At 51.1% G+C, this 27,891-nt stretch overlaps 7 protein-coding genes across 7 annotated transcripts; 4 read left to right on the top strand and 3 right to left on the bottom strand.

Annotated features, from left to right (window-relative positions):
• Nucleotides 1-399: 399 nt before the first annotated feature.
• On the bottom strand, nucleotides 400-1,438 carry TGAM01_v205027 (haloacid dehalogenase-like hydrolase; the record flags this gene model as incomplete). The annotated part of the gene is made up of 2 exons (XM_018803518.2): nucleotides 400-1,209; nucleotides 1,334-1,438. 2 exons carry the CDS (start codon nucleotides 1,436-1,438, stop codon nucleotides 400-402), a joined length of 915 nt encoding a protein of 304 aa, XP_018663215.2.
• A 435-nt stretch (nucleotides 1,439-1,873) lies between these two features.
• TGAM01_v205026 (60S ribosomal protein L5) lies at nucleotides 1,874-3,035 on the top strand (the record flags this gene model as incomplete). Its single annotated transcript, XM_018803519.1, has 3 exons — nucleotides 1,874-1,876; nucleotides 2,046-2,083; nucleotides 2,174-3,035. The coding sequence occupies 3 exons, from the start codon at nucleotides 1,874-1,876 to the stop codon at nucleotides 3,033-3,035; spliced, it is 903 nt and encodes a 300-aa protein (XP_018663216.1).
• Nucleotides 3,036-6,237: 3,202 nt separating this feature from the next.
• TGAM01_v205025 (hypothetical protein) lies at nucleotides 6,238-10,007 on the top strand (the record flags this gene model as incomplete). Its single annotated transcript, XM_018803520.1, has 3 exons — nucleotides 6,238-6,265; nucleotides 6,406-8,545; nucleotides 8,612-10,007. The coding sequence occupies 3 exons, from the start codon at nucleotides 6,238-6,240 to the stop codon at nucleotides 10,005-10,007; spliced, it is 3,564 nt and encodes a 1,187-aa protein (XP_018663217.1).
• An 894-nt stretch (nucleotides 10,008-10,901) lies between these two features.
• TGAM01_v205024 (hypothetical protein) lies at nucleotides 10,902-11,051 on the bottom strand (the record flags this gene model as incomplete). The annotated part of the gene is made up of 1 exon (XM_024549561.1): nucleotides 10,902-11,051. A coding segment is annotated over one exon (150 nt), but the record flags the coding sequence as incomplete, so codon positions are not given.
• Nucleotides 11,052-13,502: 2,451 nt separating this feature from the next.
• Nucleotides 13,503-17,228, bottom strand: TGAM01_v205023 (phosphatidylserine decarboxylase; the record flags this gene model as incomplete). Its single annotated transcript, XM_024549560.1, has 5 exons — nucleotides 13,503-13,736; nucleotides 13,804-14,555; nucleotides 14,639-16,763; nucleotides 16,965-17,009; nucleotides 17,073-17,228. The coding sequence occupies 5 exons, from the start codon at nucleotides 17,226-17,228 to the stop codon at nucleotides 13,503-13,505; spliced, it is 3,312 nt and encodes a 1,103-aa protein (XP_024405692.1).
• A 2,902-nt stretch (nucleotides 17,229-20,130) lies between these two features.
• TGAM01_v205022 (choline-phosphate cytidylyltransferase) lies at nucleotides 20,131-21,667 on the top strand (the record flags this gene model as incomplete). Its single annotated transcript, XM_018803522.1, has 4 exons — nucleotides 20,131-20,618; nucleotides 20,700-21,050; nucleotides 21,127-21,463; nucleotides 21,539-21,667. The coding sequence occupies 4 exons, from the start codon at nucleotides 20,131-20,133 to the stop codon at nucleotides 21,665-21,667; spliced, it is 1,305 nt and encodes a 434-aa protein (XP_018663219.1).
• A 5,623-nt stretch (nucleotides 21,668-27,290) lies between these two features.
• On the top strand, nucleotides 27,291-27,862 carry TGAM01_v205021 (hypothetical protein; the record flags this gene model as incomplete). Its single annotated transcript, XM_018803523.1, has 2 exons — nucleotides 27,291-27,382; nucleotides 27,448-27,862. 2 exons carry the CDS (start codon nucleotides 27,291-27,293, stop codon nucleotides 27,860-27,862), a joined length of 507 nt encoding a protein of 168 aa, XP_018663220.1.
• Nucleotides 27,863-27,891: the final 29 nt, after the last annotated feature.

Raw genomic sequence — 27,891 nt, 5'->3', positions numbered from 1 at the left:
GGTATCGACGACAAAGGTGCGAACTCATATACCCCCAAGTAAATGACCTGGCTAAGCTAATATATGATGTCTAGATTCTTTTATTTTCACAAAGAGGCAGTAAGGATGAACTGCTCCCGCTGTTATCATAATTCTAAAACTATTTATCGATAATCGCGCTGGATAAAAGGGTGTATGATGTTCTGCGTTTTGTATGCCAGCGGTGGCATGCATCTTGGATACTAGGATGCACTTGTGAGAATGACAGACTGCCCACGGTATGTGTGTATGGAAATCACAGTAACTACTATGTAACCAAGTGTATTTCTATCCCAATACATCTATTCAAATCATTTTCGCTCTTAAAGTACTCCAAATGTGCCCTTCATTCTCATCGCTGTTATCAACCTATAATCATCACTATATTTTGGCCCGCGGCTCGCGGTATTTCGGCTCGATGGGTATCTTTGGATGCGGCCCCTCAAGCGACAACCCCGTAATCTTCTCCAGCTCCTCGACAGCTTCGTACGTTCTGCCTAGAGGAACTTTGATGGTATTGAACCCTTGCTTGCGCGCTTCTTTCAAATTCTCGCCAATGTCATCTAAGAAAACAATGTCCTTTGGTGAAATGCCAGCTTCCCAGCCTTTGCCTTGATGCTTCGGGTCGCTTGCGTTCTCCCTAACAAAGCTATTAAGCCTTTCCAATGCGAGCTGGTACATCTTTGGATCCGGCTTCCTGACACCAACGTGGGCTGACGAAATGAATACGTCGAATATCCGGCGGACGGGCTCGTCGTAGAAGTTTTGCTTGTGCAGCTTGTGGCCAGGCGGGAAGATGACTGTATTGCTCAGCGCTGCTAGGATATACTTGCCGCTGGATCTGAGCTTTTCTAGTGCTGGAAACATCCAAGGATCGTACGAATCTGGGCCTGAGCCAGACATCATCTCGTTGAACAGCCATTTACCGTCAATTTTTGGTAACGGAGGGGTTTCCTTGGCTAGGCGCGGGTTCTTTGCTTGCTGTGTCCTGTAGAATTCTTCCCATAAGCTCTGAATATGCAGGTCCTTGTTGAATCCATCAAAGAAGGTGTCATCCATGGGAATGTCTCCTCTCTCTATCCGCTGCCAGTATCCGGTTGGGCCAGATTTTGATATGGAATAGTTTACCCAGCCGGGCGGAATTCCTAAGCCAAGTTCATAGTCTAGAATGACTTGGAAAGGTGACTTGACCTATACATATGAATGTTAGATTTTTGAGCAAAATCAAAAAGTGAGGCTTGATTTTGGTTTCATCATCGAAGGCAGCGCGTAGCGCTACAGACGCGAGAACCGAGTTCCTAGATGGGCGACTTACACAAACACCGCCAATGTCAAATAGAAGGACCTTTGGTTTCAGATTTTCCATTTCGATATCAATTGCTTCCAGTATTTGATCAACAGAGTAGCTTTCAGGGTCCATGCCAAAAAAACAAGTTCACTCAATGTAAAGAAGAAGCGGCTCACTCGCATTCAAGCCGAAATGGCGGCAACGATCCAGCCAAGCCAGCGTCCCCAGATTCCAGACAGTTTGCCGGTGCCTCGGTCCGCGCTCCACAGGGAACAAGTACCCAGGTACCGACGCCGACTTAGCGATAAGATAAGAAAAACAAATTGCTGAGTAAGAAATCAAATCTGGCAAAAAAGCAAGCAAAGCATATCAGGTGATTCGTCCCCAACCTTGCCAGGCGATTCGTCCCCAACCCGGCTTCAACTGTGCGGCGCTAGGCGAGGCGGTAGCGCACGAGAAATTTTAGGGCTTCAAAAATAAGCCCACCAAGATTTCTTCCTCTATCCTCATCATCAAATTTCCCAAGTTTGAGGAGCACATCAGCCATCTCCAGGCATCACCATCAAAATGGTAAGTTGAGGCCTATCAGGAAGATTCCCAGTGAATGGGATCTTTTCCACAATTGCAAAGTGGCAGAAATGCCCTCAATTGCTCGTAATTGAGAGTCGTCGCAAGTTGCTTCGGATAAAAGACGAGCAGTCTGAAGCGCAAATTGCTGACTCGGGGATTATCTTGACAGGGTTTCCGCAAGGTCATCAAGAGCAACGCGTACTACAGGTGAGTTTTTTTTTGCAATGAATGCAATTTTCTAAAAAAAGATGTTCATAAAAACTGCCGGTTGAGAATACAGCTAATAATTTGATGCAGTCGCTTCCAGACTAAGTACAAGAGAAGACGTGAGGGCAAGACCGACTACTATGCCCGTAAGCGCCTCATCACCCAGGCCAAGAACAAGTACAATGCTCCCAAGTACCGCCTGGTCGTCCGCTTCACCAACAAGGACATCATCATGCAGATCGTCAGCTCTGAGATCTCTGGTGACAAGGTCCTCGCCGCTGCCTACGCCCACGAGCTCAAGGCCTACGGCATCACCAACGGTCTGACCAACTGGTCCGCCGCCTACGCCACCGGTCTCCTGATCGCCCGCCGTGTCCTCAGCAAGCTCGGCCTCGACAAGACCTTTGTCGGTGTTGAGGAGGCCGACGGTGAGTTCACCCTCACCGAGTCCGCCGAGACCGATGATGGCGAGCGCCGCCCCTTCAAGGCCTTCCTCGACGTTGGTCTTGCCCGTACCTCCACCGGTGCCCGTGTCTTCGGTGCCCTCAAGGGTGCTTCCGACGGTGGTATCTTCATCCCCCACTCCGAGAAGCGATTCCCTGGCTACGACATCGAGTCCAAGGAGCTGGACGCCGAGACCCTCCGCAAGTACATCTACGGTGGCCACGTCGCCGAGTACATGGAGACTCTGGCCGACGACGATGAGGAGCGCTACAACGGCCAGTTCGTCAAGTACATTGAGAACGACATTGAGGCCGACGGTCTCGAGGACCTCTACACCGAGGCCCACAAGGCCATCCGTGAGGACCCCTTCAAGAAGCCCGAGGGTGAGAAGAAGACCAAGGAGGAGTGGAAGGCCATCTCCAAGCAGCACAAGGTTGCCAGAATCTCCAAGGCGGAGAAGGCTGCCAACGTCCAGGCCAAGATCCAGAAGATCCTGGCTGAGGAGTAAAAATGGGGCATGGCATATAGGCAGGTTGCAATTTGATTCTCGATATATTGGGTCCGGAGTTACAGGAATGAAAGGGTCGGTCATGGTAAAATAAATCAAAAGATACCTTCGATTCCGGATCTTACGATCCATTGCTTCGTGCATCAATTTTCTCTAGTATCCAGTACGAGTAAAATCATATGTCAATCACAGTGATACCCAATCAAGCGATAGGTGGATATACCTAAGTCAGTCTCCAAGCCAGCGTCAGTTATAAATTGAATATGAAGTACACACATAGCAGTTCTGAATTGCTGAGTGTTGTTGAATACAGGGTTAGTCTCTTTTACTAAACTTGATTCCTGGAGAGCAGTTTGATCTGTATACTCCACCCATCTTTGTGAACAACCAAGTCCATGGAATCGGAGTATTCTCGACTCATGTTTCACTCCACTGCTGCCAATTTCGCAGCTACCCTACCCTGAGTTTTTTTTTTTTTTCTCTCCCTTTTTCCTTCCCTCGATTCTTCCTTTGCCGAACAATGCCGAATAAAACAAAGAAAGGGGGAAAAAATATCGCAGCCGCATCTCCATTCTCTCTTTCTCGAAACAGCTAGCAACCTGAGCCTTCACGCCCGCCTAGTAGCGTTACTATGAGAAAAAGTATGCGGTTCTTTGACTCCTACTATAGGCGTTTCTAGCTTTGCGCCAATAAACCCGCTCGGCCTATAGGCCTTGTACCTATAATCTGAGGGAACATATACGCCTCCTTACCTGAATACTATACTATTCGTTCGCGGAAATAGGAAATCTATTTCTGATAGATCAAACTTGGCATTAGAAGAGGATAGTAAGGAGTAAATCTTGCAGAGTATTTCGCAGACCGGCATCAAATGACGTCTCATTTCCACAGAATATTCACACAAGTTGAATTACACGTATTCGCTTACCGAGTGGAATCCAAGCTCCAAAACCAGAAGTAAATCAAACTTGTTCCGTTCTCCATGGAGACTAACAGAAAAAAAAATGCCGCTTCCACCGATCTGGAACCTCTTGCAGAGCTGCAATACCCGCGGCAAAGCTGCACATTTCCGCATCGATCTCGTCGAGTCTACATCTGGGCACTGGACGGTTTAAGCAGCCGCCACCCCTTTCTGGCATGCATCGGGAATTCCCGAGGTCAGGTTCGGAGACAGTTTAACGTACGAGTGCATGTATGTACTACTAGACTCGGCGCGTGTTCCGGGTTGCGTGTAAAATCACCCAATAGGTCCGCGGCGTCATTGTCGTTGACGGAATCAATATCCTCACTCCCCTTATGCAGTCATCGAGGATACTTTTTGCGAAGGCGGCGAAGTCATCAAGCTGGATGTAGTACACGTACGTACGTATCTATGTAAGACGGTATTTTGCAACACTACCCGAAGAGGCCGCTGGCAGGAATACAGTTTTATTCGAGCTGTACGTCCATATCTGGGAATGGCTATACATCAGACATGCAATAGGCCTATGTCATAGGTCTATAGAGTATCCAGCAATTTAAGCAGGTACTTGGGGTTGCACAGCGGCAGATCCGTGGCTACGCCTGACACAAAATGACGTACAGGTGAGTATGGAAAGCAACAAGGAAAAGATGAGAGAAGATCTTCATTTGGCTGAGTCGGTCCCTGCGCTAGACTCGGATGCCCAGGGCTCACGTGCTAAGCGTTTCGCCAGCAGCAAGGCTCTCGTGATTTTGAGCCATTAACCCAGTTCTGTAGCCGAAAAAGGGCCCTTTATATCGACCCATTGATGAAAGCTGGCAAGGTTGATTGAGCTGTTATTTTCCCTTTTCGAGCTCAGGAGACGCCGATACGTGTATGCACAGCTTTAAGGGTTATAAGATTGCGCTTGATCCCGGCGGGCTTTTCGGCACACTCGGAGCTCGGTAGACAAGCCATGAAATTGCATGAAGCAAGCAGAAGCTTCTACGGTAGGACGAACACTGTACGGACTGTCGCCTGCGCATCATAGCGACCGCTGCCTTGCTGAGCTCTTGACTCGCAGTAGTTCTAAACGATCCATGACGGCTGCAGCATGGCGATACGTGTACTCGCAGCGAGTGCCTGGTATACTTTCTGCGAAGCATCACATCACGGCTGCGCATCCGGGATCGGTCCCATGGCACTAGCAGAAAGCGCCAATCCGATGGCGGACAAAGAGACTTTTGGAGACCGCAGGGACCTGTCAGCGCCGGGCTGGTAGCTAGACGGCAAGTGCTTAGAAACTGGGGCCACGTTAAAAGAGTTCAATCCACAAAAAGGCTCGAATAAAATTTTCGTGTGCCGTATTGCTGGTAGTGGTGGTATCAAAGCTGGAATAAAGGTCTTGTGGCTTGCGAGCGCAGTCAGCTACACTACGCACAAAAACTTGGCTGGCATGCAAATCGTCACGCGCGGGTGTCGAGTACGTAACGAATCCGGGCAGCAGGAAATCGCCTCTCATCCTTTGTTTCTTACTTGATCGCATGCCAGCGATCTCCATGGTTCCAGGGGGGGGACTCTGTGGCGAATATAATCCAGTAATAGCCAAGTTATTCGGCCAATTGCACTGTGCTGTGCTCAGTGAGACAAACAAAAAGCACTCAATGGGGAGGGGCTCGTGATTAAAAAGTTACCGGGGGCCTAGCCGAGTGGGAAGCGTCCCGCGCGCTGGCAGGTTGAGGTACTTGGTCGTGCCGGATGCACTAACGCTCAGCGTGGTGGCGGTTGCGGCGGACTTGTTAAGGGGATACATCCGCAGTACTGCTTCAAGGTTGACGCGCCCGGGCTCAAAGGAGAGCACAAGCTTACTGGGCGCAGAAGGGCCGGCTGGACTGTCAACGGCTGCACAGAGGGTCTGTCTGGCACTGGATCTACCCCGCTATTGGCCTGCCAGGTCTCTCGCTACAGTGGATGCTGCTAAGTGATAGCACTGCTCCAGCGGGCTTAGTTGACGTCTTTTTTTCGCGCTCCCCCCATCTTTTTCGCCTTACCCCAGCCTAGATCGCACGCAGCTGGAGCAGCCACGGGGCTTCCGTCGAGTCGAGGCTGATATTGTAATCCAAACCTTGATCACATCTTATAGGCCCTTTTCGCCGCCTCTTATTTCTCCCTCCTTTCGCTCATTTCCACCACAACGCTGCATCATTCGTCGTCGCTCACAACCCCTCGAACCGCGAGCGAGCGTCGCGTAAATCCTCCAACATGGAACAAGTCCATGGCGTCGACGTCAGTTGGATGACGCAGGGCTCGCCCAAAGGCATGTCGCTTTGCCACCTCTCGCTGCCCGCATGTGTTCAGATTCTTTCGTCGCGATGATGGTCGCTTGACGTATGAATGATATTGGACATTGGAGACTAACAATTCGCATAGATAAATTCAACAAGACAGTCTTCGCGCCCGCAAAATCCCCCGTTGCGACTGTGCAACCACGAAGCGTCCCCAGCAATTCCCCGCCCAAGCTGAGCCCTTCCTCAACCGCAGAGAAGGCCGAGGCCAAGCCTGAGGTCAATGGAAAGCCTGAAGCCAACGGGAAACCCGCCGGCCAAACACAGCCAATTCCCGTCAATGGCTCAAGCAACGCCCGGCGTCTCTCGCGATCGGGCTCAATTGAAAAGAACAGTTCCAGCGCGACACCGCCTCACCGACGTAACTCATGGTTCTCCAACATCTCGGCCAAATTTTCAAGCTCAGCAGCTCCCCAAGCAAATGGAAATGGGAATGTACTAGGCCATACTCAACATCAACAGTCCCAGCAGCCGCCGCCTCCGCAACAACAACAGCAACAACAACCGGCGCCTTCAACAAGCCCGGATCCTCCCGTGCCCAAGATTACGCCAACCAAGAACGCTGTTCTCCAGCATGGACTCAAGCCGGAAGGAGATGAACCGTACACGCCCGCCCCACCGAAATCCGGTCAGGCTGGATTACTCGGCGTATTTCGCCGCCTGTCTTCTTCATCAGGAGGCGGTCCCCTTGGCCCCACCGGCAAGATGAACCACGGCTTGGTGGAACGCCGCGTTTTGAATGTGGATCGTGGTCGAGAGAGGTGTCCTATTTCGGAGTTGAAGGAGAACAAGCTGAGACGGGTGTCTTTCCTCGTTGATGTCGAGGTTGCACCAATGCCAAAGTATGCGGATGCCGAAGCAGAGCCTAAACTAACGGCCGACCATGCTCAGAAGAAAAAGCTGAGCGAAAAGGGCGAAGGGGAGGCATTGAAGCATCCCAAAACTGCCGAGGCGCAAAAAGAAGCATCTTCCTCCTCAACAGAGAGTGTCACATCTGAGGCCAAAACTCGCGAAGCAGCCGAGACCAAGGAAACCAAGCCGACGACCAATGGCGCAAAGGAGACGGACAGCCCAGACGACTCAAATGCCCCTCCAAAGGACACAACAAGAAAGAAGGAGAAGAAGAAGCGAAGCGAAGAAGAACGCAAAGCTAGAAAAGAAAAGAGGCGGCGACTTGCCGAGGAAAACGGAAGCATTCCCATAGAGATTCATTACGACACCGCTGGCTCTTTAGAGTTGCTCAATGGCAAGTATTCGACGACATGCCCGGTCAGAGTCTATCGCAGATGTTGTCAACTTCGCGAAACGCCCATTCTTAAGAAAATCACTGAGCAGTTGAGCGATGCCAACAATGTTACGCCCAACGGCTGTGTGAACAAGATAGATTTAACAGGCTACTTCATGCAGCTGCAGGATCTCATTACACTGGGCGATTATCTTGCTGTTGTTCCTGTGAAAGAAATTATTCTGCAAAACAGCGGCCTTAGCGATGAAGGCGTTCGAGTCATCCTTGCTGGCCTCTTGGCAGCGAAAAACGCAGAACCGTCGAAGCGCAGGAAATCGAAATTTCTCCCTCAGGAAATGGGTGGAGTGATCGAGAGACTTGTCCTGAAAGAAAACAAGCTAGGCCCGGATGGCTGGAAGCACATTTCGCTCTTCATCTACAAGTGCCGGTCGCTCAAGTATCTCGATCTCTCCTGTAACCCCTTCCCACGCCAAGCGCCCGCCAATGCAAACGGCGCTCTTCAGAACGGCGTCCATCTGCCTCTAACCATAGGAGACATCTTTTCCAAGGCCCTCGCAAATCGCCCAACTGGATCGACTCTCGAGATGCTTAGTATCGGCGAGACCGAACCCAGCATGGAGCAACTCGGCAAAGTCATAGACGGTGTGATTAAGTGTGGCATCAAGCGGCTCGGCATGGCTCGCAACCCGCTCGACGCAGAGGGTGCCCAGCATGTGGTAAGATATCTGGAGTCTGGAAAATGCGAAGGGCTTGATCTAGGCGGGATCGATCTCAAGGAACACATGGATGTTATTGCCTCGTCAATCAAGGAAACGGACCCGCTATGGGCGTTGAGCATGTCTGACTGCAACATCAATCCCTCGACTCTGTGCAAGATCTTGCCCATTTTGGCCAAGCTAGAGCATCTCGTCTTCATTGACCTTTCGCACAACCATGATCTGTTCCAATCAACACCCAATGCCGTTGGTCTACTTAGAAGGTAAGAGAATTTGGGCTCATTGAATCATTTACGACAAAGGCGAATGAAGAGCTAACGCGATTGCAGATATCTACCCAAAATGCAAACTCTCAAACGGCTACACCTGTCTGATGTCGGCATGACCTCTGAGCAGGCCATTGCAATCGTCGAAGTTGTGCCAGAAGCTCAACACCTCTGCCACCTCAGTCTTCTTGGAAACACCGAGATCATGGCTCTGGCCAACGCCAAGACGGAGGAAGCGCAAGAGGAAGCCTGCGCGCTGTATGCATCGCTAATGGCTGCCGCAAGGCTGTCTAAGAGCATGATATGCGTGGATATCGAAGTTCCTAGTGAAGACTCTGGCGAAATTGTCAAGGCGATGGCAAAGCAAGTTGTGGCTTACTGCTTGCAGAACATTGAACATCTGCATGATGCCGAGATTAACAAGGCGGTGACCGCGGCGCTCGCCGAGGCAAAGGGAGAGCCTGTCGATACCAAACTCGCCTCCTATCCTGATGTGCTCGCACATATTGTCGGCCAAGATGTCCTCTTCCAAGATGATCTGGAAGACGACGGTTCAGGACCGGACGAAGACTACGTCATCGGCGGTACAGGCGTGGTCAAAGCACTTGCTTGCTGCCTCAAGAACCGCGGCGATGAATCCCGCCGGGCGTCTGGTGAATTCCTACGGGAACTCAGCTCTACGGACGAAGAACCCTTTATTGGGCCCAAACTTAAGACTGGTGGCAAGGCCAAGGATTTCTCGAAACACTTGCTTGCCGGCGCTCGCAAGATCCGTCTTCGTCTCCAGCCGGCATTGAATAAAGCCAGAAGCAACCCGAGTGATGAGCTGAACCTGCGGAAGCTGACGTTCCTGGACGATACGCTGCAAGGTATCATCAAACGATTTGAGGATGAGTATCCCGACACTCGCGAGCATCCCGAGGACGCAGTACCCCATGTACCGATAGCTCAAGGGGAGAAGGAGGTATTATCATCGTCGCCACCTGCTGGAGACGATGCGGTGGCAGTTGGCTCAGACGTCGAGGAAGAGGGCGAACTTCGTGAGCCTAGACCCCTCTCGCGTAGCAACTCCATACTGGGCAGGAAGCTGGCCGAGGAAGAAGGTCGCGTGCACCGTGTCGGTCACAGATTCCGATCCGGTATTACCGACCATGTCAACCTTCTCTCCACCCTCGACGACGTGGAAAACGATCCCAACCACGTCCGTGTGCTGGCCGATCTTGCAGACGATGTTGGTGGTGAGTTCCTGGAACTAGCCAAGCAGAAGGGCGCCGTTCAGGCATTCAAGGACCACAAGGATATGCTGTTTGCGGCATTGAAGGAGAGCGACCCCGAATACTGGGACAGATTTGTGGAAGCGCAAGGCAAGGCTCGAGCCAACATCAACTTGCCAGGTACCGAAAAGAATGGAGAGAAGCCACAGCTGGCTCGAGATAACGACAGCGCCATTGCAGACTAAGATGTCGCACAGATTCGCAAATGACACTTTTCTGGCGACTTTCCTTCTGTCTTCCCGACTTGTCTCCATGATAAATTTTATATGATTTCCCTACGTTATTGTCTTTTTTCATTTTTTTTTTTCATGTCTCATCTGTCTTTTCCTGAAGATATGAAGAGTCGCGTTCTGAAATTTTTGGATATTGCTGCTAGCGACAAAAATGCATGGCAACGGCGCTCTTTTTTTTTATCCCTCCTCAGAGGAAGGATTTTTATTTATTTTTATTTATAGTGGATTAGCAATCAATGGTTATGACTGGTTTGTTAGGCGTGTGTGTGTGTACCTGGCAAGGAGGGAGGAATTTGAATGGGTATAAGAATTTTTCCTATGGAATTATCTTTTATCTCTATTTCTAATTTCCCGCGTCTTTGCCTTTCTTTCTGTTCTGCATGGTGAGATGGACATTGCTATCTGGTCCTCTACCTCATCCAAAAAGCATACGAAAAGTTGGCATTCTTTTCTTTATTTTCACTTGCTCTCTATCATTTGGAACAACAATGTATACGTAAAGAGCAGGAACAGCTGTTGGGTTTGAAACAATTGGCTTATTACTATCGTGTATGAGTAGTGGTTATCAATAAAGCATATACATAACTATGTCTGTAAATGTTATGAGCACAGCTGGATTTGATGACTATTGTTAACGTCTTGAATGGATGAATGAGCCTCGGAAAAGTGCTATTATGAATTATGTACGATGAAGAGTGAATATGTGGCTGTCTGCTTCGGTCACTTTGTCATTCTTTCTGTAGGGACTGCTTGCAAAGCAACTTCTCGGCCGTGACTCAATGCCGTTGATTGACTTACACATATCAGTCATGTGTCAGCACATCAGTCACCAGCACCAGACTATGCTTAGTGAACAATTCTACTATTCCCTTTGCCTCCACTTCCGTAATCTCCGTCTGCGTACTTTACACTCCCAGCAGTTAAGTCATGGGCACAGAAGCTGGAAAGGGAAGAGCCTTTACCCAACCAGCCGGAGTGGCTGAGGCCCCAGGTCCAGGTCCTCTTCCCGCCACCCACCCCCCCCAAGGGAAACAAAAGAAGGTCAGCATAATTAGAGAGAAGGTGATTGGACAGCAAACTCGCGAATTCGACGGGGGGCGTTGCATCATTTTAGGGGCATCGTGTGATATGTTTTAGCACTATTGGGTGGCGCTCAATTGGGTTTCGACTCTAGTTTCCGTATGCTAATCATCTAGTATAGCACTACTGTAATTCCCGTTAAATAATAAAAGGTACATTTGTAGGTACAGCAAATATCATGCTACAACGGCTCCGTGGCAGATCCCCTCTTATCACCGACTACGAGTACGAAAGGAAAAAAAAAAAAAATCTCACACCGTCTGTCTAAGCGAGTCACTGTGTAAGATGAAAGATGCACAACGCAAATCCTACGAGGCAGAAAAATGTGTATAAAAAAAATGATGCCCAGACAAAATAAGGTGCTAAAGGGGAGGGGGGATCGGCTCGGTAAAATAATGCCTATAACGAACAACGGTCCACAACGATCTGCTTACGTGACTCGCAAAAAAAAAAAAGAATGAAGAAGGGGGGAGTGAGAGAGTTGGGCTTACACCAAAACCAGTAGTTTTTCTCTGGATCCCAAACAGGCAGTCCCGCCTCATTCCGAGCACCCGATTGGCCACTCACTCTCTCTTTTTTGTTTTAATAAGGATTTTTATTCTCCCAGACCCCTGGCGGTGGAACGACTTTTAACGCAACCATGATGTGATGTGACTCTGCTCGTGTGCTTGGTCTCTTTCTTTGTGTTCTTTTTTTTTCCTTGTTGGCGGGTTTATGACATGGCTACTTGCCGGATCGGTAATAGGTACAAGGGAGGGTACCTGCGTAGATCGACCGCAGGGCCTTCTGTTCTGGGCGAAATTGTATGCGTGGAGGATGTAGACGATCAAGTATATTTTCCTTGTTTTCCGGGTGGTTATGCTGCCTAATGCTACCACTGTGTGGCTTGTACGTCCATCAAGGTAAGACGGGACTGTGCTGTGTATTGTCTGTTATCTCTCGGCTTGTCTCTGCAAATAACCTTACATTCAACAAAAAAAGCGAAGCAACAAACGAAAAAAAAAGGGAAAAAAATATTTCCAAACTAAAGAAAAAAATAATAATAAAAAAAAATACATAAAATAATACCCCATAGTCTACCTTATGTGCTGGCAAAAAGGGCAGCCCACAGTACACGACACGAAACAGAGACCTTGCCGCTCAGCATACAAAGTAGCATGGGGTGCGAAAAAAACGGAGTACTCCGTATTACACTTTATTAATAATGATTAGGCGGCCTGGCTGATGGGCTCATCCAGCTTTCTTAAACCAGCTTCCCTTCACATTTCTATTCTATTCTTCTTTTCTTTTTTTTAATATTCTTCCTGCTCTTCTTCCTTCTATTTTTGCCGTCTTCTTTCCTATTTGGAACATCTCGCCCAAAAGAAACTCCAAGATCAGCAAAAGACAAATAGACTACAGCACACACCAACAAACAGTCTCACACATTGAACATACGATAAAATCTCACACTGAAAAAGGGCCCCCCCTTTTCAACACACGCACATATCTTTTCCTTACAGCAAGCCTCATCTCTATCGTAGGCTCCCTCACAAAATTCACACAACAAAAAATGTCTCCCACATACACAATGTCCGCACACCTGTGCCGCCAATTCTACACATCATGGAACCAATCCCGTCGCCAAAACGCCACGACAGAAGCAGCAGTCAAGTCAGCCGCTCCCTCAACCTCAGCTTCATCATCCATGCTGCTGCCGTCCCGCTCTCCCACGCCTGAAAAGATTCCCGAGCGGAGAGGAAGCACATCTTCAAACTCGTCGAGTTCATCGTCACTTTCGTCTTCGCCATCTAGGCATTGATGTTGATGGGAGCGTCCAGTTATGACTTGAAAAGAGTCTTGTTATGTGTTTTCGTTTCTTTTTTTCCTTCTTGTCTTTTCTCCAAGTGTCTTGGCGATATCGTGTTTCAAGGGAATCCAGGGATAAACTGTTTTGCTTGCATCATCATCATATTTCTATCTCGTATTAATCAACATACCCGGCATTTCACGCGATGGGAATCTCACTACCAGGAGTCAACTTATTGACTCGTCTAGTAGGCGGGCATCACCGTGCAACTGCCATCCGACTTTCACGTACCATTTTCAATCCGACTCGGTTTACTTTGCTTGGGAAAGGGCATCGTCCCTTACGATTAGGGAGTTATAGCAATCGAGAAATAAAATTCCATGTTTCAAAACAAAACACACATATATATGCTGCTGAAGCGCCACGTTGTAATCTGCTAGTAAACATGCTAATGTCCTTAATCCTCAAGTTTCCATGCAAGTTGTATCCAATGACAGCAATCATCTCTCAGCCTCAATGTACAGTAGCCGTTATCAAACTGATCAGGCACGATCATGGTCTGTCCTCGCCATCCCTTGCTACAGGGCTGATGCTGCCATTGTGTTGATAGTGGGTGGCATGGACATTCTTTTCTTGGCCCGATCATCATTGCCACTGTCTCCGGGCGACTCCTCTTCCATCGCCGCACTGCCCTGGATTCGTCGCTTCGCATCCTGCTTGTCTGCCTCCGTGATGTCCTTCTCATTCTTCCGCATGTCTGGAGTCCACTGTGCTTGGTTAGGCGAGTGGCCAACTGACATACCGACTCGAATCTGCAATAGGAAAAATCACAATGTAAGCAATCTGTCTGTCATTTTCAACAAGTGTAACAAGACTCACCAATGTCTCGAGAGCTCCGTTAGAATTATCCACGAGATCATCGTCGAATCGCATCTTGCCGGGTTCAAATAGCACCAGCAGTGTGCTACCGCCAAATGCAAAGTAGCCAAGCTCCTCAGCGCGACGCACACGCTCGCCTTCATTGCGTGTAATGACTGTGCTGCCCACCATCATGGCACCGACACAGATGACCATGACCCGCCCGTGGACTTCACTATCAATCGGCACCAGCACTCTCACATTCTCACCGTAAACATCCAATGCTGAACGAATCGCCATCGGGTTCACCGTGTAATACTCGCCGGCAATGGTCTTGGGTTTACCCATGACGCCATCCACGGGAATATGGAATCTGTGATAATCTTGAGGGGCCAGTCGGAAGATGCCCAGCGCACCATTCTCAAATCGCGAGACGTCGTCCGGGTAAGCATCCCCAAGTAGCCTCTTCATGTTGAATTCGCGGCCCTTTACCCAAATCTTAGTCGCCTGGGTGATTTGGTTGAAGACGACGCTTCGACAGTCTGCTGGCGAGACGATGATGTGAGGGTTGTCCGGCGCCGAGCACGGCCTGGCCCCAGGCTTAAGCGCACGATAGAAAAACTCGTTGAAGTTCTTGAATTCTTCAATCGGCAGCAAGACCTCAGACATGTCTAGTCGATGAAATTCGATGAACTTTTCGATTTCATCTCGCGAAGCAGGATCATCAAACTTCTTGCCCTGCTTGATGCTCAAATTCTTTAGCATTCTCCGAACTAGAAATCCAATCGTTAGTCAAACTCAGTAAACCCTCATTCTTTTTGCTTTGCTAAAAAAAATTAATTAATGCATCACTTACTGCGCTTATTCTCCATGTCTCGAGATTTCAGACCCTTGTAAAGTAGTCGAATGCCCAGCCGCACATAAATGCTCATCTTCTCCTCGTTAATCTGCCCAGTGAGGCGATCCTGAACCAGAATATTTGCCGAGTTGGCACCAAGTTTATATCCACCGTAGGATATTTTGGTAATGACTTTTGAGTACCATTTCCTCTGTGCTTGGCTGGCTGTGACGAAACCTCCCGCGAGGACAGTGTTGACCTGGCGCCAGTCTTGACTAGCACACGTAGCAATGTGTGTAATGATATCGCCGTCACTGCGTTTGTTGAGACGGGGTTGGTGGCAGATGGGGCATTCCCGAATCTCCACAACATGCTCTTCCTTGTTGTCTTCGGTGTCAAAATACCCCTCTTCGCCTTCGTCGTTTGGCGTGGTGGCCTCGGCTGGTGGCTCAACCATAATCTGAGGCGTTGAATCTCCCGAGCCGCCCGGCTGTCCGACCGAATCATCAGACCTGCCAGAAAGGCTGAGGTTCTTGACGTCCAGAGTAGAAGACTTGGAACCAGATCGGCTCTTGGCTTGCAGTTGATCTTCGAGACAGAGGACGGCTTCGTCAAAGGTCAGCTCCCACGAGTCTTCGTTATCAGCAGCCTTGTGAGGGAAGCGGGAAAAGAAGCTGTCGATTGTGGAATCTTTCAAGGTAGAGCCAAGAGTATCAAGCATCGTGCTTAGCTCAATCCTGCTAATGAGGCCACTTTCGTCTGTATCGTACTGTTTTAACAGCGCTCGCCAAAACTGCTGGCGGAGAGCTGGATATGGCACATACTTGGCCTTGAGGTAGATGATTGGGTTGTGCTTGCTTTCCCACTTGTCCAGGTTCTTCATCTTCAATGGTATAGAGTACTCTGCGAGATCATTATCTTCCGAGTCCATCTCCGGTGGTGCTTCAACGACGTTGTTATTGAGAGCATCCGGGGGTGACAATGACGTGTTGCTAGACTGTGGACCAGCTCCGTCGCCATTTGAAGGAACAGATCGAGGGGGTGACGCTTGTGACCGCATCATCTTGCTTAAGCTCGATGTCGACGAAGAACGAGACACTCCAAGACGTTGGAGGCGAGACTTTGTGGCAATTGGGGCGGGTGTCTCTGGCTCTGGAGTTCGAACCTCGTACAGCCCTGTTTCCGGGTCTGCCTGTGGCGCTTTTTCTATAAGCGTCTGGATGGGCAGGTTGCAAGAGGCGATGAAGTCGTTGCCAGAGTATTTATCATGATCAATGACTGTGAAAGCGAATGAATATTGCTTCTCGTGGCCCTGGACAGGAAAAATCATCTTTTCGTTGAAAACTGGGTTGAGGTTGTGTCGAACCCGCCTCGTGCGGTACGTCTTCTTGCCAAGAGATGCGACAACGAACGGGTCCATATCGAAGCCTGTCCGGGTCAAGTTGGACTCGGGTGGAAGATCTGTGATCTTGGAGATTTCAAGATAGATGATTCCCACAACATCAGACTCCCCATTTGTCAAAGCGTAGGGATTCTGCCGTCTCTTCTTTTTCAGGCCTTTGATGCGGAGGCGCCGCCGACGCTTCTCGGCAGTCTCTGGTTTGGAGGGGTCTTCAGCATCGTCGCCAATATCCTCCTCAAGCTCAGTAAGATCGTCCTCATCGTCATCGTCATCGTGAGACGATGCGACTCCCAATCGCGTTGTCCCGTTCGGAGATAGTAGTGGGGTCTCGGTTGGTGTGACATTTCGGGACGAGCCGACAGGGACCGAGCCAACAAGAGCATAGAACTTTTCAAACAACTGCTGGTGAGAGATGGTAGGGTCTGTGGCGTCAAACAGAGTGAACTGGAGCTGCACCTCGCCGGAAACGATGCTCGTCTTCTTGCCGGGCCGCTTGCTCTTGAGGGGAAACCATCGCGGCTCCTGCTCGGGTTGCTCGTTCTGGAAGATCTCCTCGAGCGCCAAATCAAACTCGCCGAGATAATCCTTGCCAAAACGGTCCTTGTCCCAGCAAATGACGTCGAGAACCAGACTTTGTACAGAGCTGATGGGCAGCTCTTCGATAACGTTCCACTCGGGATTCAGCGTTTTGGGGACGGAGTGAGTGACAACCCGAGAGTCGCCAAGTGTGACCACAAGATACTATAAGACAGACAAGTTTGTTTGTAAGCTGTTGTTCATGATTGAAAAATGCGAAGTGTTGGCTATGTAAAGGCAAAGCATTGGGAGAAGGAGAAAGGGGGGGATTTGGCAAATTGCGGCGATTATCGCCTCAACTATGCGCGTTGGACCAGCTCGTGATCAAGTCGCAATGGTGGAAGTGTTCCTGCCACATGTACTTACCGGATCCGAGGTCCCGCTACGGTCCTTGGCTGCCAGATTCCTTGCCTATGAAGCCTCACGTCTTAGTACAATACCACTCTCGAGGAGGCTGCAAAGCCATGGCCATACCCGCATAATGACCACCTTGAGGGCCAGTCCAGAGGCTGGACTGCCCGTGAGGCCGGAGCCGTCGTTCTTTGGTCGCATTGGGCTCTCGCTTCTCGAATTCGCACCGATGGATGGGGATGGAGAGGAGGAGAGCAGGCGGTTCGGGAGGATACGCATTGCAAAGGCGAAGCTTGTGCAAGCTTAAGTGGGTAGAGAGCTACACACACTCAAGTCGCTACTGTATGTTGTGATCGATCGATTTGTAGGGAGAGGAGGGCCCCGAAGCAGGCGCTACGGGAGCTGGTTGGCGGCGGGCAGTGCTGGCGATGGCGACAACAGTTGGAGGCGCACTGTGCTGCAAAAGCTCCGAGTCGTGGACTCAGCTAGGGCGCTTTAGTGAGGATTTGCAGCTGCGCAAGGACAGCTGGCGATTCCCTTTTAATAGCAACGGCTGAGAGGCCACCGCTCGTGAAATTAGCAAAAGAACATCAGCCTCCGGATGGCCTCCGTTTATCACTCGATACCGCCCTGGGGTCCTGCCTCCACTTTATTAAGAAGCGAGAAGGCCATGGCAGCGGCGCATGTTGGCAGAGGCCAAAATATCCATCTGAATGGATCCAAGGCGGCTCAAAGGGCCGGGCCTCGGTACTACTCTGGCTAGATGCACCAACCCTAGCAAGGAAAAAAAGCTGCACTGACGATAACTCTGTTGAAGAATTCTTGACTGTGCTCATTCCAGTCCGTCCATAGTAATCAGGCGCGGCCAAGCGCAATAACTCGCAGAGTTCGAGGCCTCTTGACGGCGCGGTGCGGACAGCCCAGGTTTCATCGCGACGTCATTGCGTGTCTCTAAACCACAGTGCTTGTCTGCTCCAGCTTATACTGTCGGAGCTACTGCTCAGCTCTGGGGTTGGCCATACCCTTCTGACGTGATCTACGTAAATAGCTACGGCGTCTCAGTCGCACCACAGCTGCAGCCAACAGTGCTCTACTTACTCGCCAGCGGAGGGATGCACTCAAACATGCAGATACGGAAAACCTTGGGTGGCGTCACTGCGGACTTTTAATGACTGACGGCCCGAGCCAATAGCACCCACCGGATTGCGCGAGACAGAAGGCACATGAAGGCGCCCTGTTTCACCAACCACGCAATATATCTCTCAATTATGCAGCTCCTGCTAGTAGCAGTAGCAGTAGCATTGGTAGCGGTAACAGTAGCGGTAGCAATAACATTAGTAGCAGTAGCGGTAGCGGTAGTAGCAGTAACAGTAATAGCAGTAGTAGCAATAAGCTGTAATGCGCCGTCTTCGTGAGGCATAGGATTCGCCTGCACTCGCACTCGCTTGTGTGAGGGCTCGGGAAAGGGCTTGCAGACAGTATGCAGCGTCTAAGACAGATCCCACTTTGTCTTCGTGGCAGCCATGCTTTGGTCCTATCAGACTGGCTTGCTGACGCAAGAATCTGCAGCGAGTTGGTCTGGGGTTGGCAGGTGGTACTGCGCAGAAGACTGTCAATATCTGGCGTGCGAGGCAAGACTTGGACCTATATGCACCCGGCTGCTATCATAAAGGGGATGTTAGGCCTACTTGGTGTTCAGTTTATAATGCTGAAACGACGATGACTTGATAAGAAGATTGTCCTCGGCAATTTTTGTAAACTGATATCATGCTATCCGCCAGCAACACGTATGGAACGGAATCCGCACGTCCATGACAGAAATAGAAACACCCGGCCCATCTGAGCGGCACCAAGGTCCAAGACAAGGCGATAAGAACACATGTCGTCAACGATATGACGTAGCGCCCATCATCAATGCCAAGACCAGCGATTAACTCTACATCGTAGGTAATATTTAAGTTTCCCAGCACCCGTCGATGCTCACTCGATGCTCATCTTACCCTGAATTGATCTCTGGGCTGAATGCAGTTCGCCACAGCCTTGTGAAACTCCTGACCAAGGATGAAGCGGAGCAGCGTAGAAACTATCTCGTACTAGCATCTTTTTGATCCCTGGAGAGGAACAAGTGAAAGGGATATCCCACTCAACCCCCCTATTGCAACGCCGCTCTGGCCGCCTCGTATGTAACCGCAGTAATGCTCCGTGGTCTGTGCAGCAGTGATGCGGAAATGAAATAACGATTTTCCATGCTTTTGTTGGGGAAGAACCTGGTCCAAGACAAGCAATGGATACCACTTGCTAGCGGGAGAAGGAAAAGGAAGATCGAGATCTTTTGTATCACTGACACGTGATTGTAGCATCATCTATTTTTCTCTTCTTCTTTGGTGTTGGGTCTATGAAACGGTGAAGGATCAAAGGCTCTCCCTTTTTCTGCTCTACAGCTAGTTACATGTAATTGACTTGTCACAGCACATTGACATCTCAATTGCAAATATGGACCACGCATGTGATTCAAGACAGGTAGCATGGTGTCTTGGAATTCAAAGAGCTGCGAGCGCCAAGTCCGCCCCAACAACTGAGCTAAGGAATCGCCTAGGTACTCCATTTCAGACCCAGCACTGCGGGAAAAACCAGGATGATAGTACGGGATAGTGCCTCATGCCCATTGTCAAGGTAGCATTTTGCAGCGTAGAATAGAAAGGTGCACATGAATATGAGAAATTAACTGCTGGGACCCGAATACGGCGTTGCCTACTTTGGCATTAATTCACAACCCCTTTTCAGTATGGTCACGCCACCTGTCATTATGGAGTGCGGGCAGCTCGCTGGGCTGTGGGAAATTTGATTTTTGGTGCCGACCTCAAAGGTGGGTAAAATCACAAGCTCCCCGGTTAGAATTCTAACTTTCAGCGTCAATTCCCCGGGGCCTTCTCTCCACATATTGCGCACGCGAGCGTCACGAGTGAAGCCAAGCCAGACAACAGCGTGTTTTTTTTTTGTGCTTTGCATGTCCATGTACGTCTAGGATAAGGAGCTTCACATCTGCTGGAGAAGCTATCGCGAGCTGCTTTTCTCGCTGCGGAACACACGAGAGAGCCACGCAAAAAAGTTGGACCACCTACGTCAGATACGTCAGGCTGCGTCGAGGCCCGACCCAGCATCGCCTTTTTCCGTCGCCAACATGTCATCGCCATCAGGATCCTCCCACAGCGGCAAGCGCAAGAGAACCGCTGCCGCCGTCGCCGACCGCAACCTACAGGACGGCGCTCTGCAGACATCCTCGCGAGATGCCTCGGGCGAGGAGGGCGATACCACCGCACCAGAGTCGTCGCGACAAACCAGACGATCCGCCAATGGCACGAGCTTGAACCCTAACAAGAGACAACGGGCCAATCCAGAGCGAGTTCTGGACAATGGCAACAGCAACAACGTGCTCGATCCTGGTGAGCCCAGTGACACCACTGAAGCTAGTGTCGACATTGCTGAGAGGGTTGGCCGCAAAGCGCGGAAGAGCGTATCCAAGGATGTCGAGGAGGAGAAGAAGAAGACGATGGCCCCACCGCCCATTGGCGAACTCACGCATCCCGTGGGCTTCAAGACAAATGCCCCTCCGGTTGGCCGCACCGTGAGAGTATACGCAGACGGAGTCTTTGACCTGTTCCACCTTGGGTAAGTGCTTGCATTTGACAAGACATGCATTGGTGTTGCTTTCAAAGCCAGAGTGGGCGACGTAACTGACCGGATCGCTAGACACATGCGCCAGCTTGAGCAAGCGAAGAAGGCCTTCCCCGACACAACCCTCGTCGTAGGCGTCACTGGCGATGGTGAGACCCACAAGCGCAAGGGGTTGACGGTCATGTCTGCAAAGGAGCGCGCCGAGTCCGTGCGACACTGCAAATGGGTAGACGAAGTGATTGAAGACTGTCCATGGATCGTCACCCCAGAGTTTCTCGAAGAGCACCGCCTCGACTATGTCGCCCACGACGACATCCCGTACGGCGCAGACGAGGGAGACGACATCTATCAACCCATAAAGAAGGCCGGCAAGTTCCTTGTTACGCAGCGAACGGAAGGTGTCAGCACCACTGGCATCATTACAAGGTAAGTTGGCTGCTCGCAAATTACTACATATCCATGGTTGTTGCTCTGTTCAATGGCTAACTTGACGTCTACGTAGGGTCGTCCGTGATTACGAAAAATACATCACTCGACAGTTTAGGCGTGGCACTTCTCGCCAGGAGCTCAATGTCAGCTGGCTGAAGAAGAACGAGATAGACCTCAAGCGCCACGTGCAAGACCTCCGTGACAATATCACCAACAACTGGGCTACGACCGGCCAGGAGCTCAGCCGAGAACTGAAGCAGTTCTGGCCTACCAGTCGACCACAGAGCCCAGCCCGGTTCAACAGCTCAGGAAGCGATATTGCACGATCTCCTACCACGCCTGGAGAGCGAAACTCGAAGGAGTTTATTACCGGCTATGCGCTTGGATTGGTTGGTGGTGTGAAATCATGGGTTCGTTAACTCCTCAAAGCTCTCTCTCATCGCCCCCATCGCTACCATACTGACATCATGCCCCCGTTATTGCAGATGTCAAAGAACCGAAGAACAGTGACGGATAGCCACCCCGCAAGCGATGACGACTCCGAAGAGAGTGACGGCAATGGAAGGCCGGCAGAGCAGGACAACCATGAGGTGGCCGCTTCAAGCCGCGCGTAGATTTAAGCATCAAGGAAGTGCTCCAAATGTCAAAAGCAACTGTGCGCGGCCGTATTGCTTACCGAACCGAGAGAAATGAGAATGAGAATGAGGACTTGAGAATTATGGTGTCAAAACACGTGACAAAGAAGGGAACGTAAAGGCCAATTTGTGATAATAGATGGATTTGTGGTACTAGTATTGGCGTGTTGGGCTTTTGTTTTAGGGCTCCGAAAATGATAATTGCATTTGATTTCTTGCTCCGATGTTAGTATCTACTCTGGAGCGTTGTATCAATATTCGCGGTCCGTAGTATTGGGGAACTGTATAATGGAAGCTATTTTTGTCATATGAAACACTTCAATGTCTGCGAGGCTACGTATATGCAGTCGTCGTATCATGGGCTGCACTCTACCTCGGCGTATTTCTTCTTTTGGTTATAGAGTGTTGGTTTTGCTACTGACTCAGATGACACTTACATATACGAAGAGACGCAAGGAGAAAGGAGATGGCCGAAAACGAGCTGAACGTACTCATTTGATAGGGCTGTTTGTGACAGGAGGTTCACAATTACGACGCTGTGGTAGCCTCACAAACGGATGAAGGGCAGATGACGGGCATGAGGGGGTTCACAACATGCCGATACGACTGCTACCATGCAGCCTTATCCGCGACAGGCCATGTCATGTCATGCCACTGTATTGCTTCTCCTTTCCCCGATGTCTCTCGTTTCGTCTGATGTCGGAAGGCTACGTAAGTAAGAATGGATCTAGATGGATGTCGCCGAGTTGCTAATATTAGAAAATTGTTTCGTTTCTTTCATCCTCCGATAGTATTTGGCTTGGGCTTGGGGTTCCGGCAATCCGGGTTGCTTGCCTGGTGTTGCTTATTGCGGCTAACAGAGTGTGAGGGTGTGAGGGTTTGGCATTTGCGGCGGCTAATAGGCGATGTTGTGGGATGTGGATGGGGGATGCGTTACATTGCAAAAGGCTATAGTCATTGTTTATGGGGATAATGTGAGCAAGGAGCAAGACATGCGTGTAAGTCTATGTAGTAGTATGCGTGTACAGTCATACAGCAGCAGCAGCAGCCCTACAACAACGGGCCGGCTGAGTGATTACAAAAAGCAGACTGCATGTTCGAAAGAGGTGGGGGGCCGACTCTGCGGTGTTAAGCGACGGGATGCAACACTCTTTCGTGCCACTTTCAGAAAGACTTGTGTGTGTGTTTCTTTGAATCGGGCTCCGACGAGACATCCACATTTCCGCTGCTCGTCAAGGATGAGTTGAGCAATGGGCGGCGCGTATAAACGACGAATAGGATGATTTTGACGGGGTTGATGTGGCAGCAGTCCTGGGCGCTTGTGAGCGGTTGCACTGATGGACTGGTTGGTTGGTTGGATGCTCTTTGCAACTGGGCTGTGCTATTAATTCCACTTTATGCTTTCTCCATCTCTGTATACAGGTGCGGCAGATTCGCAGTGTGGGTTAGAAGGAAAGAGAGAGAGTGGATGGATGGCCCTATAGGCGAAACAAGCGCGCTTTCGCGTGGCCATAGCCTCGTATGCAAGGTTTCGTTCTATACTTCTCTTTCTGCTGCAGTATGTTGGTCCGATGTGCCGCACCGCACCGGCATTGCATGAGTGGTGCATTACATTCACTGCTTTGCCAAAAAGTCGTCGTGTGATGGGGAACATGTAGCCCAGCCCAGCCCTCTTTGCTGGAAACGGTGTGGGTGAAATCTCTAAAAATATCCCTGCGTCTCATAGGCTAAGGCCCAATCCGGGATGCAGCACGTTTTTCTCCAATTTCTGTCGCTGAACTGGAATTACGTGCAGCAGTGTAAGCGCCGAGACGAGGGATGGGATGGAAAGAGGGTGGCATTTGATGGAAACAAAATGTTTGGGTAGTAATGCTACCGGTTTTTTCTTTTTCATCTAGTATTGCATTCAAATCCCTAATTAGCATTCTGGCTCGCTTAGGTACCTGGTAGTCTATATGAGGTAAGGATGTCATGCTGTATGTAATAATCTCAATGCTACCTAAGCTGTACGGGCCTACTGTATCCTCTTTTTCCCATTCCCACATCGTCGATCGTCTGATATGGAGGGACAGCTTCGCCACACCCACTCCCGGCACAGCAACCAGCGACCCAGATAATGCCCCGTAGACAAGACGCCTTGATTACCCTCATTCTCTACAAACGACTCCGGAGCAACTGGCAGTGAGATAAGCGCCGGCGGGCAAGATTGACAAGGTTGGAGTAAGACCTGCAGCAAAAAACGTGGGACTGAATACCGCTACGTGCCGGCTGCCACAAGGAACATGTTATTGTTCGCAGCACGCACTCGTACCACTGCGACTTGTCTCGTGTAACTGCGCGTCAGAGCTCATGATGGTATTGTCTGAGACAGGCAGTTTTAAAATGAATGAGCGCTGCGGTCACATTGGCGGTGACTGTGTGCTCAGGTTCCTGAGAGGTGTCAAAGGCAAGGTAGTAGGTAGTGGGCACTTACGTGTTATAAGCGTAAAGGTATCACGTACGTTGGAGAAGCCACCACCAGTTTGCGTATATGCAATCCCTCTGGATACGGAACGCTTCCGGTGGTGCCCAATGTAAGGTATACCTACAAGCTATACGGAGTACATGGAATGTCCAAGAAAGATGAAACGAGCGTGTTGATCCCACATCCTTCGCCGAAACCCCTGCGACACATGACTTGCGGGGGAGTGGCTGTCGGCACTGATGGACTTGTAGTAGTAGCAGTACAGGTATCCGGGAATGGTGGTGATGCTGCCTCTGCACGCACTACAGGTATGATGAGTCCATGTCCCCATTACTGCTCCTAGTCGGTAGCGAGTAATGAGATGGGTAATCCAAGTCCTCGGTAATCATCCAAACGGCAGGTGAAGAGACACTTGGTTGAATCCTGGCGGCACATCGCCCACAAGTAATACTCGCAGCGGGCGCTGACCGCAGTTCCAAATGTCTTGTTCCCAGCAGCAGTATCTTGGGTCTGCTGCTCTCATTTCCGAATCCAGGCAAGGGGAGCTGCTGCCGCCAGCCGTACCCAGTACATAGCGATGCGCTAGCGACGCACTAGCTGGATTTGTAGCTCATCTGGCCCCCAACTCTGGCCCGCTGGCCCGCAAATCTTTAGCGACCACCTGCTTGGGTCCCTCATCTCATGTCCTTGGACTTTGGAGGAGAAAAATAAACTTGCGAGTAGAGAGCGTGGGCTGTTGGCGAACAGGATGTTTTTTTCTTCGAGTGGCTGAGATGAGATGAGATTGGAGAAGGCCAGATCTACCAGGATGCGGCCATGCACGACGACTGTTCTGGCGACCGAACTCCAGGGACAGAGAGCAAGAGAGAGAGAGACAGAATCAGAAGGCAGAGAGAGGCAGACAGAGACTAAGAGGCAGTGACTAAGAGAAGACATGGTTCCTGGCCACGGTGCATGTACGAGGACCCAAACGGCTGGTTTTCCTCCTCGCTCTGCTCATCCACCCTTCCGGGGCCCATCCAGTGAGGTGGGCATTCCGGTAGTCGCTACTAATGGATCTTGGGACGCAAAAGAACCGCTTCCAAAGGACGCTATCAGCAGCATCACCGCCGATAGTTCTGACCACAGCGGACTGGATTCTGCGGTCGCTGCAAGCACGGCACTCCCGCGTTTGGCAGCAGCAGCAGCTTCACCAATTCACATCACCATACGGCGAGCTAGTTGAGCACCAAGGCGGGCACTCTCGGGCTCCACGGGAGCGGGCCATGGCCTCGTGGACGCGGAGCCTACTCTGTCCATCACTGATTGACGTCTCTCTCTCTTGGGATTGCACTAACGCGAATGGCGTGCGCATGTTAAACAAACCCCTGGCCCACCGGGACGTCAGCTCTGCGCACCATGGACGCTCGACAGATGGGGACTGGACCTTTTTTTTTCAGCTCTGGGCCCTCCTTACATGTTCATTTGCAGCGCTCCGCCAGCTGAGGTGCGCAAAAGGTGGCCGCCACTGCGTCGCTAGCAAAGCCGCTGTCCTTGCTGAAACCAGAGGCCGGCCATGATTCGTCGCTTCGGGACCGTCAAGGCAGGGAGGAGGCGCTCATTGGCAGCTTGACCGATATTTGCAGAAGAACATATTGAGCCGTGTTTGGAGGGGCTTCCAATTTCCTGCCTTCTTCTTTGCGCGGAGGTGACCGATGCCTTCTCAGCCGCATGGCCCCTTTTGCGCAAGGAGAACGCAGCTATTCTTCTGTGCGAGCGATGCAGGAGGCGGCATGAGGACACTTGCATAGCACCGCGCATACGCATTAACGAGATTATACGAACATCACGCATCATCACCTGCAGCTCGAGGAGGCGTGAAACCAACTTGTGTCAGTATTACTGCAGGATCCTTTCTAGAACGGATGCATAGAAGAGTGCGATGCCCTCCTACAGTAAGTACTGTACAAGGTGCTGCAGGAGATCCTTCGAGGGTACAGTATACTAGTAGTAGTAGTAGTAGTAGTAGTAGTAGTAGTAGTAGTAGTAAGCGTCTGGAGACTGGAGGTCCTCTGGCCAGTGGCTCCGGTGGGCTGGAAACACCAAGAGCTAGAGAGACACGGACGGGGAAACCTTCTTCGCCCACCCCTGTCGCCCAGACTAGCCGCCGATGCGCCAAAGGGGAGCTGTTGTTTACGGGCGAAGCAGACACCCCGGCTGATGATCATGAACCACTGCGCAGACCGCGCTGCCGTTTCTGGCCAGACGGTGACGCACAGTATTTGCATTTGCTGTCTAGTTCCAGTCTCATCTTTTACGTGATGCGCGCTGCGGGAAGAGAGGACTCGCAGCGCCGGCCTATGAGCGCACAGCTCGGTGGCAAAACAACAGACACGCCTCTGTTCTCGTGAACGCCAGAAAATCCCGGTTTCACTCACGCGATGCCCTGGGCGCCAACCACCGCTCAGCGAGACTTGCTTTTTGTGGCGGATGGCCTGTCGGAGAGACAAGAGACGCCCCACTGCCGTCGGATTTCGCTTCAGCAGAGGAGCCCACCCGCGCTCACTCTTGTAATACTGCTGCTAGTCGTCTAGGTAGGTATTGTGCAGAGGAATCGAGCACTCTCGTCTAGTACGAGCAGGCCAAGTACAGTATCACTCTTGTGCGACGAGATCTACTGTCAGCGCTGGTTCTCGCCGGAAAAATGGACGGGCCCTGCCCCTGTCCTTTGTCGCCAAGCGCGCACCTCACGAGAAGCAATGGCCATGTCTCAGCAAGCCTCAGCAGCCGGAATCAACACGAATACTCCAATATACGCAAGAAGCAGCCTCCGGCCAAGGGACCCGGCGAGCGACAGCCACGACAGCCATTCCCATCTAACAACCCCGCTGGAGCCGCGGGACTGGGACCTTGACGCCATACCCGCGCCGTCCTTGGATCCCCCTTGCTGGCGTTCTCTGCCGTGGGGACTGATGCACTGCCCTATCTTTGCAAAGTCAGCATGTATGTATGTATCTACTGTAGGCCTACTATATGTGCCAGACCTCATCAATTCCGTGCACAGGCCTGTCGGTGGTCGTACCAGCCCACGGGAAAAACTGGGACAACCGTCTGCTTCCAGCCTGTCGCGCATCTTCGAGCCCAAACAGGCCATCAGCAATGGACGCCCTGACCTGGCCTGGCCTGCATGTCGATAAGGAGCAGCGTTCTAATTATATCCAGAGTCTAGCCAAGGCCTTCCCCTACGACCGGTACGACGCACATTGTACCGGATGGAGCTGAGTCTGGCATAGCATGGCATAGCATGGCAGAGCAGGAATCCTTGTGTGCCCAACTTTGGCGCGGCCGCAACACCCATCAATCATGGCGCTGCTTATGACAGGCAGACATTTCTGACCCCCTCCACTGCGCGCCACCCTCTCTGCCGTGCTGCGCCCAATGAAGAGACCGCAGCCGGCATGCGATTCGCAGCGCCCATCTGGACGGAGCTTTTTAGTGTCTACCCCAGTCATGGCCCGTTCGCTCCCGCGGACAGGGCTGGCTCAACCACGCGGCGGCGTCTCCACCCTCGTCTCTCCTCCCGACATGGTTCTGTCAGCCTCGGACCGGGTCTAGCTGCGCTGTGGGAGCTCTGGTTGGCCTGGGCGTGCGCCAGAGGGATTGCTCGCACGTCCGTGTACAGGTACCCAGTACGAGCGGCGCGCGAGCTGATGCTGTCGACACCGCTTTGAGAGACTCTCGAGCCCATCCCATGCCGTTT

This window comes from Trichoderma gamsii, assembly GCF_001481775.2.
Source record: "Trichoderma gamsii strain T6085 chromosome Unknown Scaffold_15.2, whole genome shotgun sequence".
Classification (NCBI taxonomy): domain Eukaryota; kingdom Fungi; phylum Ascomycota; class Sordariomycetes; order Hypocreales; family Hypocreaceae; genus Trichoderma; species Trichoderma gamsii.
This window is presented reverse-complemented; position numbering and strand designations above follow the sequence as displayed.